This window comes from Saccopteryx bilineata, chromosome 1 (assembly GCF_036850765.1).
Source record: "Saccopteryx bilineata isolate mSacBil1 chromosome 1, mSacBil1_pri_phased_curated, whole genome shotgun sequence".
In the NCBI taxonomy this organism is placed as follows: domain Eukaryota; kingdom Metazoa; phylum Chordata; class Mammalia; order Chiroptera; family Emballonuridae; genus Saccopteryx; species Saccopteryx bilineata.
In genome coordinates this window covers 2,766,289-2,785,041 of record NC_089490.1, presented here as the reverse complement: position 1 = coordinate 2,785,041, position 18,753 = coordinate 2,766,289, and the positions used below count along the sequence as shown (strand labels likewise).

At 44.4% G+C, this 18,753-nt stretch overlaps 1 protein-coding gene across 2 annotated transcripts; it reads right to left on the bottom strand.

Annotated features, from left to right (window-relative positions):
- Nucleotides 1–11,601: 11,601 nt before the first annotated feature.
- Nucleotides 11,602–18,496, bottom strand: LOC136319749 (HLA class II histocompatibility antigen, DQ alpha 2 chain-like). Of its 2 annotated transcripts, none has more exons than XM_066252870.1 (5): nt 18,372–18,496; nt 16,262–16,513; nt 14,992–15,273; nt 12,331–12,520; nt 11,602–12,135 (listed from the first exon to the last, which is right to left on the bottom strand). In XM_066252870.1, exons 1-5 carry the CDS (start codon nt 18,451–18,453, stop codon nt 12,108–12,110), a joined length of 834 nt encoding a protein of 277 aa, XP_066108967.1. In that variant the 5' UTR covers nt 18,454–18,496; the 3' UTR covers nt 11,602–12,107. The 2 variants fall into 2 exon arrangements, with proteins under 2 accessions (XP_066108967.1, XP_066108968.1); XM_066252871.1 differs by having other exon boundaries at nt 16,262–16,510.
- Between the last annotated feature and the right edge of the window lie 257 nt (nt 18,497–18,753).

The following is an 18,753-nucleotide window of genomic DNA, read 5'->3' as shown; positions in this document are numbered from 1 at the left end:
ACTCGGGTGCCACGTAAGAACGGGACCTGAGGTGTGAAGCAAACTCAGTTTTCCGTCATCCTGGGGGCCTTGCACATCGGTCCTTCCTGGTTCCCACTGCAGTCTGACGAGGTCCAGTATTTGTGCAAGTGCACTTATTTTGTGCCTAGTGCTAATGAATGGAGCCAACAGTGCAAATATCTGCCAAGAGCCCTGTGTACACGGGCGCAAAAAACAGCAATTGTTAATTGAATATGATCCTCTCCTGCAACGTAGTTAGCAATGGAGGTTTTATTAGATAGCACTGTTTCAGGTGCTTATGAAGAAAATCCTACTCATACCAGCTTAAGCGAAAACTTTTACAGGGGATCCTCGGGTTATGAAACAGTTCTGTTCCTACAACAGTGACATAACCCGAGTTTTAGTGTAAGTTGAAACACACCCTAGCCCAAGTCACTTACCTATCCTAACACAGGTGTCAAACCATCATCTAGAACAGGGGTAGTCAACCTTTCTATACCTACCGCCCACTCTTGTATCTCTGTTAGCAGTAACATTTTCTAACCGCCCACCGGCTCCACAGTAATGGTGATTTATAAAGTAGGGAAGTAACTTTACTGTATAAAATTTATAAAGCAGAGTTACAGCAAGTTAAAGCATATAATAATAATAATTACTTACCAAATATGTCAGATTTTCACTGTTTGGAAGAATAAATTTTTATAAAACAACTTACTATAGTTAAATCTATCTTTTTATTTATACTTTGGTTGCTCTGCTACTGCCCACCATGAAAGCTGGAGCGCCCCCTAGGGGGCGGTAGGGACCAGGTTGACCACCACTGAGAACATAAAGTCAAAAGTAACCAAAGAAAAAGAAAAAGTCCATAAATATAAGAGCCATGATAAGGGCCAAAAAAATCGCCAAACAAAGCAACAGAAACAGAACGCTTGTGCTTTTCACAGTCCAAAATGGCGTAGGTAAGTGTCCTGGGGGCCACAACTCTCTCACTCATACAGCTAGTGACTCGTGTATTCTTCCGCGGCAAGCAACCGAATTAGTTCGCCCACGTAGTCTGTAAGTACCCCGCTAATGGCGTAAGCCAAAAACACTCATGTCTCAATTTTTTAAAGTTTTTATGTGATTGAGGGTTGTAAACTCGAAACATGGTATATCAAGATTGTTGTAACCAGAGAACCCTCCTTTACTTTTTTGAGTTAATGTGATTGCAAAGTTTGTATGTGAGTTTGGTTTCAAAACATGCCTAGACCCCAGGACTCAAACGAGGTCTTTACTTCTCCTCCCTCTCACTCCGCTCCTTCCTCTCTCCAGCTCCCTCCCTCCGCTCTCTGACTGCTCTGTCCTCTCTCCCTCCCCTCAGTGTTCTTTCTCTTCCTACTCTGTCTCTCTCTGTCCGCTTCTCTTTCTCTCTCTAACTCCTTTGCCATCCCTGTCTGTCCGAATGAACATTTCTTTTACTGTTAATTTTTTTTAAACAGTGACAGAGAGAGAGCCAGAGAGAGGGATAGATAGGGACGAGAGGGATAGGGACAGACAGACAGGAACGGAGAGAGATGAGAAGCATCAATCATTAGTTTTTAGTTGCGACATCTTAGCTGTTCATTGATTGCTTTCTCATATGTGCCTTGACTGTGGGGCTGCAGCAGACTGAGTAATCTCTTGCTCAAGCCAGCGACCCTGGGTCCAAGCTGGTGAGCTTTGCTCAAACCAGATGAGCCTACGCTCAAGCTGGTAACCTTGGGGTCTTGAACCTGGGTCCTCCTCATCTCAGTCCGATGCTCTATCCACTGCGCCACCACCCGGTCAGGCTTTTTTCTGTTAATTTAGTAAATGGCTTTTCACTCTTTCTGTCTCTGTACCCACATTTTTCCTTTTGTCCATATCTATGTGAATTTCTCTTCCTTTGTTTATTTCTCTCCTTTATTCTCACTCTATGACTCTCTCATATAAATATGAAAGGTGAGAAGGATCAACTCGTATTTGCTTCATTATAGTTTTTTTTTTTTATTATTGATTGATTTTCATACATGCCTTGACCCCTCGCTCAAGCCAGTGACCTTGGGATCATGTCTATAGTTTCACATTCAAGCTGGCAACCCTGCACTCAAGCTGACAAGTCCACACTCTAGCTGGGGAGCTTAGGGTTTTGAACCTGGGCTCTCAGGATTCTGGGCTAACCCTCTATTCCCTGCACCACTAGTGCTCAGGCAAGATGTAAATCTCTTAAAAAGCCTCCCACTAGTCCCACAACCCCATAATGTCTTCTTAAGAACCTGGGTGACATCCTTTTGAAATATGAGCATCAAGGAGGATAGAGCTCCTATCTCCCAGTCTTTGTGAGAAGAGTAGGAGCCCAACTTCAGTGATTACCTTGCTCCAAGGTGCAAAACTACCTCCTGCTATGAAGATGGGAGAAAGTTTATCTTTCTTTAGAGCAGAGCCAATGAGCAAACACAGATGGTCTAAAATCCTCCCTCCCCACCTCTTAAAAGCTCTTCTGTCCCTTTTATTTCCAGGGGTGCTGAGTATCTACACTTGGTCTGTGCTCTCTTTTATTATTGGTAATAGTATTAAGATAAAAATCAGTGTCTCATTTTGTCCAGTGCAATTTTTCTTCAACACTGCCCAGTGGGCATAATTTCAAGAGGTCCAACTGGCAGCTCACCTTGCATTCAGAGATAAGTACGTTAAGGTAAATTTATAAATAGACTCCTGGACAGTGGAAAATGGCTTGATCATTGAGACCAGCAGCTGAAAGGAGCAAGATTAGATTTGAGATAAAAAAAAGTCTAGGGATCAGGCATGAGGATATTGGTATGACAGTGAACACAAAGTGTATAAGTCTGTTTTCTTGCAAATGCTCACCAGAGAGCATCCTCTGCAGAGGATACAATGATGACCAGATAGGTAGAATGATACAAGTGGTACATGTCAGCCAGCATTTCTCCTTGGGCAGCCCTGTGCTTCTTCAATAAGTCCATGAATGGAATAGGCACGTAGCAGAGACTGAAGCTATTCAGAAACCAAGGGTCATCTAACTACTGTTAGTTCTGAATTCCCAAGTCCTCAAGAGTATAGCGCTGCTGAACCATGGGTAAGGTGCAGTTTCTCAACAAAACTCAACCACGGTTTGGTAGCACATTGATTGATTGCACCATATCATTTCTGCCATGGGGGGCAAAGAAAATAGCATGTTGTCAGGAGTAATGAACCCAGATGATTATAATGATTTGGGTTGCTGTTAACAAATGGACACAATGAAGGGTAGGTAAGTCTCGAATTTAGGGGATTCACTAATGTATTTTGACACATGACCAATTATAATTGCAAAGAGGCGATGGATTACGGGGCCTATTGGCCTGACAAGGCGACTAAAGTCTCCACCTTGTGAGTGATGAAAGCCTGTGCTACCCCATCAAGAAGACAAGTTAGAGTAGTTGAGTGGCTGACTTCGTGAGGGAGAGCTGAATGGGAAGGGGTGACTCTCAGTTATAGCCTTGTGACTGGCAGGGATGGAAACTTGCTCCATAAACCTTTCTGTTACATCTCTTATAATGCTTGCAATCATCCACAAGGTTAAAGAATCAGCAACACAGTGACTTAATAAGGGCTATCATTCGGTCTTTGCAGTGCAAAGGGTGGAATTCGGAACCCATGTCACGTCACTTTAGTTCAACAATAATTTCAGTTACAATTTCAGGAGAATGGTGTGAGAAAATTCAGACTTACCTGACATTGACTGTGTCCTTTCTCAAGCATGTTTCTTCTTGCTACTCAGAGCCATTTCCCATGTTAAAGGGGTTCACTTGACCTATGGTGAAGTGTAGCCTAAAAACTCAGGAGAATTAATGCCCCCAGGGGCAAACCCAACCAGTAGGCAGTAGGTGACGGTAGGTAAGTGCCTAAGTCTCTTGTCCTTCAGGCGAACCTCTATGGAAGGTATTGTGCTTGCTATGTGGGAGGTCTCAGTGAATTGGAGTCTGCATTGCCCACAGTGGTAATCTTAATATTATATATTTATTTTGTTTTTCTTTCTCCCTTCCTCTTTCACTTTTCCCATTTCATCCCTCCTGTTCCCTAGACCAGTGGTCCCCAACTGTTTTGGGGCTATGGGCCGGTTTAATGTCAGAAAATATTTTCATGGACCAGCCTTTAGGGTGGGATGGATAAATGCACAAAATAAAATTATGTGACCGGTGTAAAAACTGTGTTATTTTAATTATTTATTTATTCATTCATTTTGGAGAGAAGAGGGAGAGACAGAGGGAGAGAGAGAGAGGAGAGACAGAGAGAGAGAAGGGGGAGGAGCTGGAAGCATCAACTCCCATATGTGCCTTGACCAGGCAAGCCCAGGGTTTTGAACTGGCGACCTCAGCATTTCCAGGTCGATGCTTTATCCACTGTGCCACCACAGGTCAGGCCAACTGTGGTATTTTTAAATATAATTGTCAAATTTATGAGACAAGCATCAAGAGTAAGTCTTAGATGGATGTAACAGAGGGGATCTGGTAATTTTTTAAAAATAAAACATTGTTCAGACTTAAATAAAACAGAAATAATGTAAGTTATTTATTCTTTCTCTGCGGACCGGTACCAAATGGCCCATGGACCGGTACTGGTCCGCAGCCTGGGGATTGGAGACCACTGTCCTAGACCGCCTAGCGATTGAACCAGCAGTATCCAAACCCTTGTCTTAGACTTTGCTTTTAGGGAAACCCACTTAAGAAAAATGATGTGTGCAATTTGGTTAAGAGCCAGGTTAGTGAAAAAATAATAGTAATTCTGTGCTTTTTATGTTTCACCAAAAAAGTGGAACCATAGTTATTCACCTCAGACTACACTTCACTATTTTTATGTTACAACTTATTGTCTCAAAAACAGTGATAGAAGATTCAAGATGATGGTGGAGTAGGTGGAAGTTATACTTACCTCCTGTCAGGGCCAAATGGAAATTATAGTTAAAATATAAAACAATCTACCTGAATAACCAACTGAAGTCTAGCTGAACATAAATCTCATAACCAAGGATTTTCAGAAGAAGCCACTTAGGGAATGGTAGGAAGGGCACAGATGTGAAAAGGGGCTGGTCATGCACCATCTGTGGTGGCTTAGAATCTGGAGAGATATATGGGCTACAAAGTTTTTCCTTGAGGAGTAAGGGGTTTAAACCCCCCATGTCTGGTTCCACAGCTCAGAGCACCAGAGCCAGGAAGAGGAGCCCATATAACATCTGGCTCTGAAAATTAGTGGGTATTCTACCCATCAAGGAAAAATGGGAGTCTGCTAGAAACCCTGGCACACTCTTAAAGTATCAGTGCAAAAAGTCTTATTCTCATTTACTCACTCTGGGATCCAGCAAAGGGAGGGTACTTTAAATGAACTAAACTCATGAGAGTAAAGACTAGGTTGTGTGGCTTTGGTGAGAGAGCTCATCGGACAGCTGCCAGGGTCCCTGGGCTGAGATCTTCTCTCACATCATCTATAGATGCCATCTTTCTTTCTTTCTTTTTTTTTAAACCATTTATTCACTTAGAGAGGAGAGAGAGAAGGAAGGAGAAGCAGGAAATATCAACTCCTACATGTGCCTTGACCAGGCAAGCCCAGGGTCTTGAACTGGTGACCTCAGTGTTCCAGGTCTGATGCTTTGCCCACTGCGCCACCACAGGTCAGGCTAGATGCTGTCTTTCTTGGGTGAATAACTCCCTCCATATGTCATCAGCCTGGGGGAAAGCACTAGCCCCACCATCTTGACTCCCTGTGGCTCCGTCCTGCCAAGTTCACACCTTGCGGAGGAGTCAACTGCATAAGCCTGTGGTGTAGAGATCTTAGAGGACTCAGGAGGTGTCAGAGACTGATTTCTGCGAGAGCCATTGTCTCCTCCTTCCTTCTTACTTGACTGGCATCACCCTCGACAGGAGATCCACCAGCCCCATGCTCCCAGCAGCCATGCCTTTCTGTCCTTGGGCTTTCAAGGAGGACTGGGCAAAATTTGGAACAGACTGAATTGTGTGGCTCTAGGGTGGGGATCGCTTTTCCCTTGCACATCTAACCAGGGCAGAACATTTTCTTCAAATAGTCAAGGTTCTTACCATGTTAACTCCCCAAGGACCCATCTCACCACAAAAGTCTGTGGGCACCTGGTAGGTGGTAGCTAGCCTGGGTATACCTTGGAACTTTTGCTGAATGACCTCAGACTCAGCACTGGCACTGAGTTTGAATTTTTTTCAATCAGGTTAACACTACCTGTCCCTACCCAGTGACTCCCTGAGATCCTACTTCACAAGAATTTCACAACTCCAGAGTCTCTTTCAGTGACTAAGCCTAACAGGTAGGTGGCAGTTGGAAGCAGGCAGAAGAAGATCTAAGGGTGCCTTGGACCGTTTGCTGGCCTGCTCATGGGTTTGGTGCTGTAGGAAGATGGCATTAGTGTGTAGCTTGGTCTTTCTCCTACATATTTAGGCTCAGTTGAGCCAACTCAAACTGTGAATGGCTTTGTAGCTCAAACAAGTTGCCCAAGGCCCGTTACAGGCAACACCTGACATTTACCTGCACCACGATCCTTCACAAAAGGCCCTAGAACCCATACAGTCAGTGGAAGCTTCAAACAACATCAGTGCAAGACCCCAATCAGCACTGTAGTGGCACATCCAAAGAGAGATCTTGGCTGGTGCCAGTCCTGCTGAGGCCAAATCTGTCTCATGTGGTCAGCACCTGCATAGCCTCTCATACCCTGTGGTAAAAGTCCACTACTCAGAGAAGGGTCAATAGCAATCAAGGCTCAACTACAATAGGAGTATCCACATAACCCATGTAAAGGAGCACCAGCTGATGTGATCAAAGTGACTGCACTACTGGATCCCACAAGGTATCTATTATATAAAGTCACCTTACCAAGACTTGGAGACACAAGAAATATACCTAATGCACAGAAACAAACACAGGGAGGCAGCCCAAATGGGGAGACAAAGACACGTGCCCCAAAAGAAACACCAGGAGAAGTCTCAGGAAAAAAATAAAAATAAAAACAAGTAATCTACCAGACATAGAGTTTAAGACAATGGTTATAAGGATGCCCAAGAAACTTGGTAATAATTTAAACAGTATATAAAAAGACATAGAGACTAGTATAAAAAAGAGCCAGTCAGAAATAAAGACTACAATAATTGAAACAATACACTAGAGAAGTCAACAGTAGGCTAAGTAAAGCAGAGGTTCAAATCAGTGCTTTGAAAGATGAGGTAGCAAAAAACATCCATCAGAGCAGAAAAAAAATGAAGATGGTTTAAGGGATATTTGTGACAACACGAAACATAACAACATCTGCATCATAAAAATACCAAAGAAGAAGAGAGAGCACAAAGGATTGAGAACCTAGTTGAAGAAATAATGACTCAAAATTTTCTTAACCTGGTGAAAGAAAAAGACACACAGGTGTGGGAAGCACAGGGAGTCCCAAACAAAACGAACCCAAAGAGGCCCACACCAACACACATCATAGTTAAAATGGTAAAGGGTAAAGGCAAAGAGAGAATCTTAAACGGAGTTAGAAAAAGACAGTTACCTACAAGGGAGCTCACATAAGACTGTCAGCTGATTTTTCAACAGAAGCATTTCAGGCCAGAAGGAATTGGAATAAAATGGTCAAAATGATGAAAGCAAGGGCCTACAACCAAGACTGTGCTACCCAGTAAAGCTATCGTTTAAAAGTGAAGGAGAAATCAAGAGTTTCCCAGATATGAGAAAGCTAAAAAAGTTCATTGCTTCCAAATCCATAATATTACAAGAAATGTTAAAGGGATTTCTTTCAGAAGAAAGAAAAGAAAAAGAGGAAAATAGTTATAAAGAACAAAATGGCAATAAATATATACCTATCAATAATCATTTTAAATGTAAATGGATTAAAGGTTGCAATCAAGAGACATACGGTAGGTAAATGGATAAGAAAACAAGACCCATATATACTGCTCACAAAAATTAGGGGATATTTCAAAATAAATATGAAGTGATTAAAAAAAGAAGCATTTGATTTTTTTTTATTAAACAAGAATATCAGAAAAGCAAAGGACAAGTCAAAGAAAGTTGTTCAATTATGCAAATGAGATGCAAACCAAATTATCGTGATTGAGTAGCAAAAAAAAATTAAATGTTTCTTTTTTTATTGCTTCATATTAATTTTGAAATATCCCCTATTTTTTTGCGAGCAGTGTATATGGTGTCTACAAGACACCCACCTCTGAATGAAAGACACCCACAGACTGAAAATGATGGGGTAGAAAATTTACAGCAACATAGATGGACCTTGAGAACATTATTCCGAGTGAAATAAGTGAATCAGGAAGAGCTGAGAACTGTGTGATTTCACACAGAGGTGGGATATAAAACTGAGTCTTGTGGACATAGACAAAAGTGAAGTGGTTACGGGGGGGGGGGAGGTGTGGGGGAGGAGTTGGGGGAGGATAGTGAAGAGGGACAAATATACGGTGACAGAAAGTGATTTAACTTTGGGTGATGGGCACACAACACAACCAACCGTTCAAATGCTACAGAAATGTTCACCTGAAACCTATGTATTCTTATTGATCAGTGTCACCCTGTTAACGTTAGTTTTCTAAATAAAATAAAAAAGAAAGAAAAAAGCCAAATTATCATTTCTGATTTTCTGTTACTTCTAGGTCACTTTCAGAACCTTGCTATACCCATGACTCACCCCCCCCCCCTTTTATTTTGAAGGCTTTTACTTTTCCAGGAAGTGCTGACCTCTTCCCTCTGGCCTTGCTCTATGTCATATGAGTGAGGTCTACCACTTCCAGTTTCGGCTCTCTACTATGGTTGGAATTTGCCACCAGCCCTAAAACATCTCTGATGATATTATTATTATTTTTTGTCTTAACATAGTATTTATTTTTCTCTTTCTTTCAAAAATTAAATTTAACAGGGTGACACTGATTGACAAGAGTACATAGATTTCGGTAAACATCTCCACATCATTTGAACAGTCAATTATGTTGTCTACCCATCGCCCAAAGTCAGATCATCCTCCGTCACCTTATGTTTGCCCCTTTTTATACCTTCCCCCCTCCCTGCCCCCCTCCCCTCCCCCTGATAACCACTGCACTCTTATCTATGTTCATGAGTCTCAATTTTGTGTCCAACTTATGTGTGGAATCACACAGTTTTTAGCTTTTTCTGATTTCCTTATTTCACTCAGTATAATGTTCTTAAGGCCCATCTATGTTGTCGTAAATGATACGATGTCATCATTTCTTTGTGGTGATATTATTTTTGAGGCTTTGTCACCATAAGACATTTTAAGAGGAGTCCCACCATTAAACAGAAGATATTTATTATTTTCTGTATCCTGCTCTTACAGTACACGCCGCATATAACCTTCTTATTGTGAACTGAGACTAAAGGTCCCTTACTGAGAATGGCAGGGGTGAGAATCACAATAATCCTTAAAAACAACGATTTTCCTTATAGATTCATGTTCTTGGAGGGCATGAGATTTTGAATTTACAATAGTATGAAAGGCCTTCAGTTCTTTTAGCTGAAACACATCATTTACCTTAAAGGATAAATTTCCCCAAATAAATTGGATTTATATTTCCTGACCTAGACATGTATACTATTCTCTAGCTCATGACTTGAGAATAATTTTTCATAGTGGGGGATTTCACAGTAGCATTTTAAGAGTGATATATAACTTATGTAGAGAGAGTTGTAATACACACACACACACACACACACACGTGTGTGTGAGAGAGAGAAACCAGTAACACACAGGTTAGAAAACAGAACACAGCCTCCCAGAAAGCTCTCTGTGTGCACTTTCTAATTACCAACCTTTCCCTTAAGAGGAAAACATGAATCTTAATTTGTGAAAATTGTTTCCTTGTCTTATGAACTCATGGTTTTGAATTTCATATAAATAAAATTTTACTTATTGGTTTTGTTTGTTTTCTTTGAGAAATATTTTATAAGATTTGCATATTCTTACATGTAGTTACACACACACATTAGAATGGTTACTGTTAAAGATTCGGAACGCATCAGGGTTGGTGTGGATGTAGGGAAATTGCAACACTTGCGCTTTGCTGATAGAAATGGGGAATGGTGCAGCCACTGTAGAAACCAATATGGTGGTTCTTCAAAAAATTAAAAATAGAATTACCATGTGCTCTAGCAATTGGGGAGACTACACACACACACACACACACACACACACACACACACACACACATAAAAGAACTGAAAAGAGGGACTTGAACTCGAACAGACATTTGTATGCCAGTATTTACTGCAGCATTATTCACAACAGCCAAAGGTGGAAACAACTCAAACGTATGTTGTTGAACGACTGGGTCAGTGTGGCATACATGTAGGAGGAAACACGACTCAGCCTCGTAAAGAAAGGACATTCTGATAATACTACAACATGCACGGTCAAGTTTCTAGAGAGAAGAGGTGGACGGGTGGTGGTCAGGGGCTGGAGGGAGGATGGGAACAGAGAGTTACTATCTGATAGGAGCAGAGCTTCAGTTTGGTGAGGGGAGAGGACAAACACGTTTTGGAGATGGATGGTGGTGCTGATTGCATGACAGCGTGAATGTGCTTAACGCCGCTGAACTACACACTGAAAAATGGCTCAAATGGTAAATTTTGTTATCCATATTATGCCACAATAAAGTAAGGGATAAGGCAAGAAAGGTAGGAATGATACCTGGAATTGGTGTAAAGATATGCAAGAGTCATCTCTACACCTTTTCTCATCCAGTCCTAAACATAGTTCCCAAAGTTTGGGCGTGGAGATTAGAGTTTCAGGTTTGGAGAATATAAATCATACTCAAAGTTAACAATATATTTGAGGGTTACTGTGTGGCACACATTAAGCTAAGGGTTTAATATGTATTACCTCAAAGGTCATCTCCACAGCCTGTTTTGTGGCTACTGAAGGATTACATTCTATGTAAATTGAATATATTGCGGTATTAATATATTATTGAAATCTCAGTTAAGCTATAAAGTCTCATGCAATACAAGTAACCCAAAGTAGAATGTTGTCAGTAAACACAATTCATAAGCTTGAACATCGAGTGAATTCAAATTGTGTTTATACTATTGACAAATAGAGGTGTCTTCAGGGAAGAGGGACCCTGCTAGCAGGTCGGAGACCTCCATCCCTTCCTTCTCACTTATAACCCGAATCAGCAAAGTGGGGGGTGCTTTCTAAGCTACACACCGTGGTATCTCGTGGGAGAGTCTCACTTCTGACTTCCGTCTCTTTCTAACCTAGAGAGTTTCTATCTCACCAAGAAATAGAGTGGGGGGAAAACCTCTCAGATCTCATACTTATGAGAAAGATTTCACTTCTTGTTCTCAAAATCCATTTTTTTGTTTAAAATACTTAATTTCAGTTTATTGTTTTTTTCCACAGATTTTAGAATTCTATTTTAAAATTGAAACCCTAAACATCACCCCTTCCTCATTTTTCTGCATTGTAGATATAAAACACACTGCACGGAGGGGAGAAAGTCTGTGGTCCTCTCAGTGATCTCCAAATGGGTGAGGGGAGAGGACGAAATAGAAGCACAGAAAGGGAGAACACGTGTTTATTATGTTACAATATCATTTGGACACTTTGTGTGTCATTAACATGACAAGGGGGAGAGAGAGAGAGAGAGAGAGAGAGAGAGAGAGAGAGAGAGAGAGAGAGAGAGAGGTTAAATGGGGCCGAGACATCTGCTCACATTCCCACGTGGGGGTCTCCCGATCGTGTATGAGCTGAATTAGCCCTGGCAAAAGGCCGAGAGATTGTAGACTCTAAACAAAGATACTGCCGCAAGAGATTTCCTTTTTCTCCAGCACTGATATCGAATGAGGGTGCTGAGAACCAGGGGGCTGGGCGGCTCGGCCCAGGGCTTTCTGTGGAAGGCAGGCAATGGATAGAAGACTGAGCTGGAAGAGTTCCTGAAGGTCAGCGACCTCTGAGGGAAAAACTGGCCCCACAGCCCAGACACGCAGGGAGGTGAGGAGGCCGTGGAAGGAGCACTGCGAGGCCGTGAAACAGGGAGCAGGGCTCGGCCATACGTCAAGGCCAAGGCAGGGAACTAGAGTCCCAGCCCTTCCTCTTCTTTCCTGTAAAGACGGACCACCGGGAAGAGGAAACAGCATGAGGTCGAGGGGTGCTCTGTTTCCGCCCCAAGGGCATCTCATTGCCCGACTTGCCCTCAAGTCCTCAAACACGCTTGTGTATCCTGGGTGCCGAGCCTTCCCCGTTGGCTTCGCTCCCCGCAGGAACATCGTCCCAGGGCTGGCACACCTGATTCTCACCTTCCCCGTGGACCGGGCGGTGCGTGGCTCACGTCACGCGTGGTCCTTCCGCGTCTGGAGGCACCGCCCAAGTGCAGCCCCCGGATGATTAGGACAGAGCCCACCACGATGCCCATGAGGCCCACGGCCAGCCCCAGGGCACAGACCACCGTCTCCGTCAGCTCCGACATCGGGGCTGGAGTCTCAGGCTCTGAGGATAAAAAAATTTACAGGGTCAGGCCCCGGCCAGTTGGCTCAGGAGTACAGTGTTGGCCCAGGTGTGGAAGTCCCGAGTTCGATTCCCGGCCAGGGCACACAGGAGAAGTGCTCATCTGCTTCTCCACACTTTGTCCTCTCCTTTACCTCTGTCTCTCTCTTCCTCTCCTGCAGCCAAGGCTCCATTGGAGCAAAGTTGGCCCCGGGTGCTGAGAATGGCTCCATGACCTCAACCTCAGGTGCTAGAATGGCCCTGGTTGCAACAGAGCAACGCCCCAGATGGACAGAGCATTGCCTCCTGGTGGGCGTGCCAGGTGGATCCTGGTCGGGCACATGCGGGAGTCTGTCTGACTGCCTCCCTGTTTCCAACTTCAGAAAAATACAAACAAACAAACAAACAAACCTTACAAGGTCAAAGTGTAACCGGGAAGAGAGATGCTGTGTTACTGACATCCTGCTATCAGTCTGACTAGCCCTGAAACAGAGCTAAATAAGAATGAACCAACGAAGTCAGTTTATGCCAGCATTCCTGCAAAATGTTAAGTCCAGTGTGTTGGTCCCATAACCATGACTCAATATTGCTGGCTCAGTGGTCAAAGTTAAGTATTCCGTAACAAATCAACAGTACACCACCGATCCTGTGCTTTCTCCTCCGGCTAAGTTCTCGTTACAGTTAAAGGCCTGTTCCCCTCCGGCTGAGGCTCAGCAAGGGTTAACATCTGAGCAAGAAGAGGAACCTCGTCTCCTCACTCCCACCAGGCTGGGGCTTGCAATCCTGATTCTGGGGCTTGCAATCCTGATTCTGGGGCTTGCAATTCTGATTCTGGGGCTTGCAATTCTGATTCTGGGGCTTGCAATCCTGATTCTGGGGCTTGCAATCCTGATTCTGGGGCTTGCAATCCTGATTCTGGGGCTTGCAATTCTGATTCTGGGGCTTGCAATCCTGATTCTGGGGCTTGCAATCCTGATTCTGGGGCTTGCAATCCTGATTCTAGGGCTTGCAATCTTGATTCTGGGGCTTGCAATCCTGATTCTGGGGCTTGCAATCCTGATTCTGGGGCTTGCAATCCTGATTCTGGGGCTTGCAATCCTGATTCTAGGGCTTGCAATCCTGATTCTAGGGCTTGCAATCTTGATTCTGGGGCTTGCAATCCTGATTCTGGGGCTTGCAATCCTGATTCTGGGGCTTGCAATCCTGATTCTAGGGCTTGCAATCCTGATTCTAGGGCTTGCAATCTTGATTCTGGGGCTTGCAATCCTGATTCTGGGGCTTGCAATCCTGATTCTGGGGCTTGCAATCCTGATTCTGGGGCTTGCAATCCTGATTCTGGGGCTTGCAATCCTGATTCTGGGGCTTGCAATCCTGATTCTAGGGCTTGCAATCCTGATTCTAGGGCTTGCAATCTTGATTCTGGGGCTTGCAATCCTGATTCTGGGGCTTGCAATCCTGATTCTGGGGCTTGCAATCCTGATTCTAGGGCTTGCAATCCTGATTCTAGGGCTTGCAATCTTGATTCTGGGGCTTGCAATCCTGATTCTGGGGCTTGCAATCCTGATTCTGGGGCTTGCAATCCTGATTCTGGGGCTTGCAATCCTGATTCTGGGGCTTGCAATCCTGATTCTGGGGCTTGCAATCCTGATTCTAGGGCTTGCAATCCTGATTCTAGGGCTTGCAATCTTGATTCTGGGGCTTGCAATCCTGATTCTGGGGCTTGCAATCCTGATTCTGGGGCTTGCAATCCTGATTCTAGGGCTTGCAATCCTGATTCTAGGGCTTGCAATCTTGATTCTGGGGCTTGCAATCCTGATTCTCGCCCAAAGCCAAAAAGCCAACCTGCTGTGGGAATCTGTGGGGCTGTTACAGGAGACAGAAGCCCCAAGTTTCTGAGTTACTGCCGGGTTTCATTTCCTGTAACAACCAAGGAGATCAGCTCCGCTGGGAGACTGCTGGCCCTCAGGCACTTACCTGAACAGCTCGTGCTGGGTGCCCTCAGCAGAGATCCCTCCACCCCCTGCTTTTGGGGGTTCTAGTTCTGTTCATTTGCCCCTCCCTCTTTTCTCTCCTTATAGAAATTCCTGCCTGCACCAGAAGGGGACATGAGATTTTGAGGACAGGTGTCCCCACATCTTCTCAGGTGGCCGGCAGCTGAATAAACCTCTTTCCTTCTCACCAGCCCGTGTCACGTAACTGGTTCTCATGGTGACAGGCAGCTGGAATAGAGGCTCATTTTTCCGGTTTCAAAAGGACAGTGTATGTAGTGTGTGCATATGTGGGGATCTGCGTGTGTGTTTGGAAATGCACCCGACATCTGGGCTTTGGGAGAAGAGTGTAGTCAATTGTTAGAAAACTCTGCAATTGTGGGACATGAACTTGTGACCCTGGGGGCTGAGGGCTCCAAGGCAGAAGACAAGGTGGACTTGGGACAGAATGAGAGGGTGTCCGACAGTGGTGGGGTGTAGACGTACCCCAGTGCTGGAGGAGAGGCTCTTCCAGGCCCCAGTGCGCCACCCTGCAGTCGTAGAAGTCGTCGGCGGAGGGGAGAATGGTGAGGTAACTGAACTTGAGGAAAGAGTGGTCACTCTTAGGGTAGAAGGTGGTCTCGGCAACGCCTTCTGCCACCGAGCGTCCATTGTGAAACCACGTGACGTTGACCACGGGAGGAAAGATGTTGTCCACTAGACAGATGAGGGTGTTGGGGATACCCAGGATCACCAAAGCCTTGGGAAACACAGTCACTTCCGGAATTTCTACAATGGAGACAAAGTTTCTTAGTTAGTCTGGGACAGGGGTCCCCAAACTTTTTACACAGGGGGCCAGTTCACTGTCCCTCAGACCGTTGGAGGGCCGGACTATAAAAAAAAAAACTATGAACAAATTCCTATGCACACTGCACATGTCTTATTTTAAAGTAAAAAAACAAAACGAGAACAAATACAATATTTAAAATAAAGAACAAGTAAATTTAAATCAACAAACTGACCAGTATGTCAATGGGAACTATGCTCCTCTCACTGACCACCAATGAAAGAGGTGCCCTTCCAGAAGTGCGGCGGGGGAGGATAGATGGCCTCAGGGGGCCACATGTGGCCCGCGGGCCGTAGTTTGGGGACCCCTGGTCTGGGAGAAGCCTCCCCTCCCAGTTCCCCAGCCGTGAGGGAGATGTTTCCTGTGTCTTTTCAGACTCAGTGAACACCATTTCTCCCTTTTCCCACCTGTGTTTTAGATAATTTATTTCACTTTTTTTTTTTTACGGGTAGGACTGTCTGAAACTTCCACTTGGCCTTTTCCAGCTTCTGAATAACGATGCTTTAGTGTTATCTATGGTGAATTCAGAAAGGGCACGGTCATATCCATGTGCAGGTTCTGAATTGTCTTTTTCTGAATCACTGTGAAGCTTAGAACATTTTCCTCTCCGTGGGAACCCACAGGGCGCAGTGTGTGTGTGTGTGTGTGTGTGTGTGTGTGTGTGCGCGCGCGCGCACATGCGCAAGGATTTTAGTATAAGAAGTTGGGAACACCCTCCTATAGGAGAACGAGGAGTATCTCATGGAGCCAAGAGGGGGATACACAATAAGGATTAAATGGATGTGATGGCCACGAGGTGTTTGCAGGAAATAAAATGGAAAGGGGAAGGACTCAGTATTCTGGGAGGGGTCGTTATCCCGGGCAAGAAGGCGATGAGGCCTGGGATGTACGGCAGACGCCGCGAAGAGAGGCGGAGGAGTGGACACTTACTGTTGGCGGCAGGTGTAAAGTTGGAACTTTTTATCAGCATGTGCAGATTCCTTTTCGCCACAACGATGTTTCGCAGGGCGCTCTGGGTTTCAAAGCTGGTGAAGTTGCTGAACTCAGGCAGCCGCCACACCGTCTCCCTTTTCTCCAGGTCCACGTAGAACAGCTCATCTCCGTCAAATTCGTGTGTGAACTGGCCGGAGTCGCCGTACGTCTGGTAGACGTTTGTGCCGTAGGTGCCCACGTGGTCGGCTGCTGAGAGGCCGTTCCCCGAGCAAGAGGACAGAATGGGAAGGTACGATACACAGGGAGGGAGAAGCTTTATCGCACAGAAAGCATTAAGGAACTCGGCTTCATGTAGTGCAGGCGTGTGTGTGGCGTGGTCTGATATCCAGCCCTGTGCCTGTCTCATCTGTCTCAGGGTCATTGAGAGGTAAGCTCTTAGAACTTTTCATGCACACAGATTGTCTTCCTGTGATGGTGTACACACTCCATGAGGCGTTGGGATGCTATGTCTGGTGCGCGTCTCTGTACCTTTGGTACCTAATAAGGCCATGGCAGGTAGCAAGAACCCAGTATTTGTTACATACATAAATGTAATTCTTAAGCATACCTCTGGTCACTTAATCTCCCCATCTTGTCTTAATTTTTCATAGCATTTATCTTATTCTGACATACTATGGAATTTATTGACTTATGAAATATATATTTTAAGATTATCTGTCTCTCTTTAAAAGCATGCTAGTTCTTTATGGCTAAGAACCTTGGTTTATGTTAAGCACCTAGAAGAGTGTTAAGACCTCACCAAGTACCAGCTGAATTAAGGAATTATGTTTGAGAAATGTTTTGGAGATTCCATTGTATTCTATTTCTCTTCTATTTTTCTTTGGTTGGCCTTTTTTTGCCTTTCTTTCTTTCCTTTTTTTTTTTTTTTTTTGCTGTAGGTTTCACTACTATTGTAACTGCCATGACAAAGCAGGGTGAATGCCTGGACAGAGGACTGAAATGTAGTGGTATGAGACAGACAAAGGTGTTTGGAAAGGAAATGGAGAAGCAAAAAGCGTTAAAGAACCATATAATTAACCTATTCTTATCCTCTTTTTAGAGCTTTCCTGACTGGAGGTGACAGTGTGGGTGGTTTGGGTTGAGAAGCTGGATCTAACTTATGTTAAATTCCTAGGTTTTCATTCAAACGTTATCCCAACTTTATAGAACACACAGAAGGTGAAGTGACACTTATACTAATCATAACATATCCGGCATTTATATAGTTCTTTGGTTTTTAAAATACACATCTGTGTGCTTATGTGATCATGTGTTACTTAGGACAATGTGCCAATCAATTATTTTTACATATGAGAAATCTGAAGACTCAATGTAGTAAATTGACTTGCTTAATATCATTGGCTTAATTAATTTTATTTCTCCGATTGCAATTATCTTCAACAAAATTTGTCCCTCCTGATTTTCTGAGCTCAAACCTGGAAAACATATATTACGTTGAAAACAAACAAAAATGACATTCTACTTTATATGTGGCACAAAAAAATTATGGAGATGGTTACTCTAAGAAATCAGATAGATAAGTAATAGCTTTGAAAAAGAGTTTCAGATGGATTAGAAAGAGTAGGCTTATAAATTGCTGTTAATGAAAAGGAACATATTTGGAGAAATGCATCTATATATACTATATAAATATAGTATGTGATTATATAGTATTGATTATAAATTAACACAATGACAACTTTCAGGATGTCATAGTTGGTTCTGACATTAGAAAGAGAACAACGCCCTTGGTGAACATTACACTTACACGGGAACAGTAGGAAATTTAGTTTAATTTACAAACTGGCCTGACCCCTGGTGCAGTGGATAAAGCGTCGGCCTGGGAACACTGAGGTTGCTGGTTCAAAACCCTGCACTTGTCTGGTCATACAAACTGAGCAGAGATGTTTGAGCTGAGGTTTTGGTTTCTGGGAGGGAAAACAAGCCCAGAATTCACATAGAGGGGTACCGGGGTTTCACAAGCCACCAAGTGTAAACAAGCTCATTCGCAGTTTTTACAATTCTTTCCCACAGTTCTAAACTCACACCCCCTCAGCCGTGCACTCACCCACAATGTCTTCGCCTCCACAGGGGCCCATCACGGTGGTCAGAGTGAGGGCGCCTAGAATCAGAGCCTTCTTTAGGGCCATCCTCCCCGCCAGGGTCTCCTCAGGAGTGGCTGCGCCCAGTGGGGCAGCGATGGGAACCGGACAGAGGCGGGAACTCAGCAGGAGGCTGGAGGAAGGGAGCATCAGGAGAAGTCCACGCCCGGGCCCGGGCCCGGCCCTGCTCTGTGGGGCCTCAGCCCATCGGGGAGTTCCCTGAGCTGACGCCTCAGTTGCCAGAGGAAGCACCTTCACGAGGAGACCTGGACGGAGTCTGGGAAACTCCCTGTGCTGAATTCTCTAGGGGCACAGACTCCCTGTGGAGCAGAGGGAACGAGGAAGAGG

What these genes read in the sequence shown, in the direction of transcription:
- LOC136319749 (XM_066252870.1), bottom strand. Translation starts at nt 18,453, where the DNA reads ATGGCCCTAAAGAAGGCTCTGATTCTAGGCGCCCTCACTCTGACCACC. An exon ending in CTTTACACCTGCCGCCAACA is followed by an intron (nt 15,274 to 16,261) that starts GTAAGTGTCCAC and finishes TCTCCATTGTAG; the next exon opens with AAATTCCGGAAGTGACTGTG. An exon ending in CCGCCCGGTCCACGGGGAAG is followed by an intron (nt 12,136 to 12,330) that starts GTGAGAATCAGG and finishes CCGTCTTTACAG; the next exon opens with GAAAGAAGAGGAAGGGCTGG.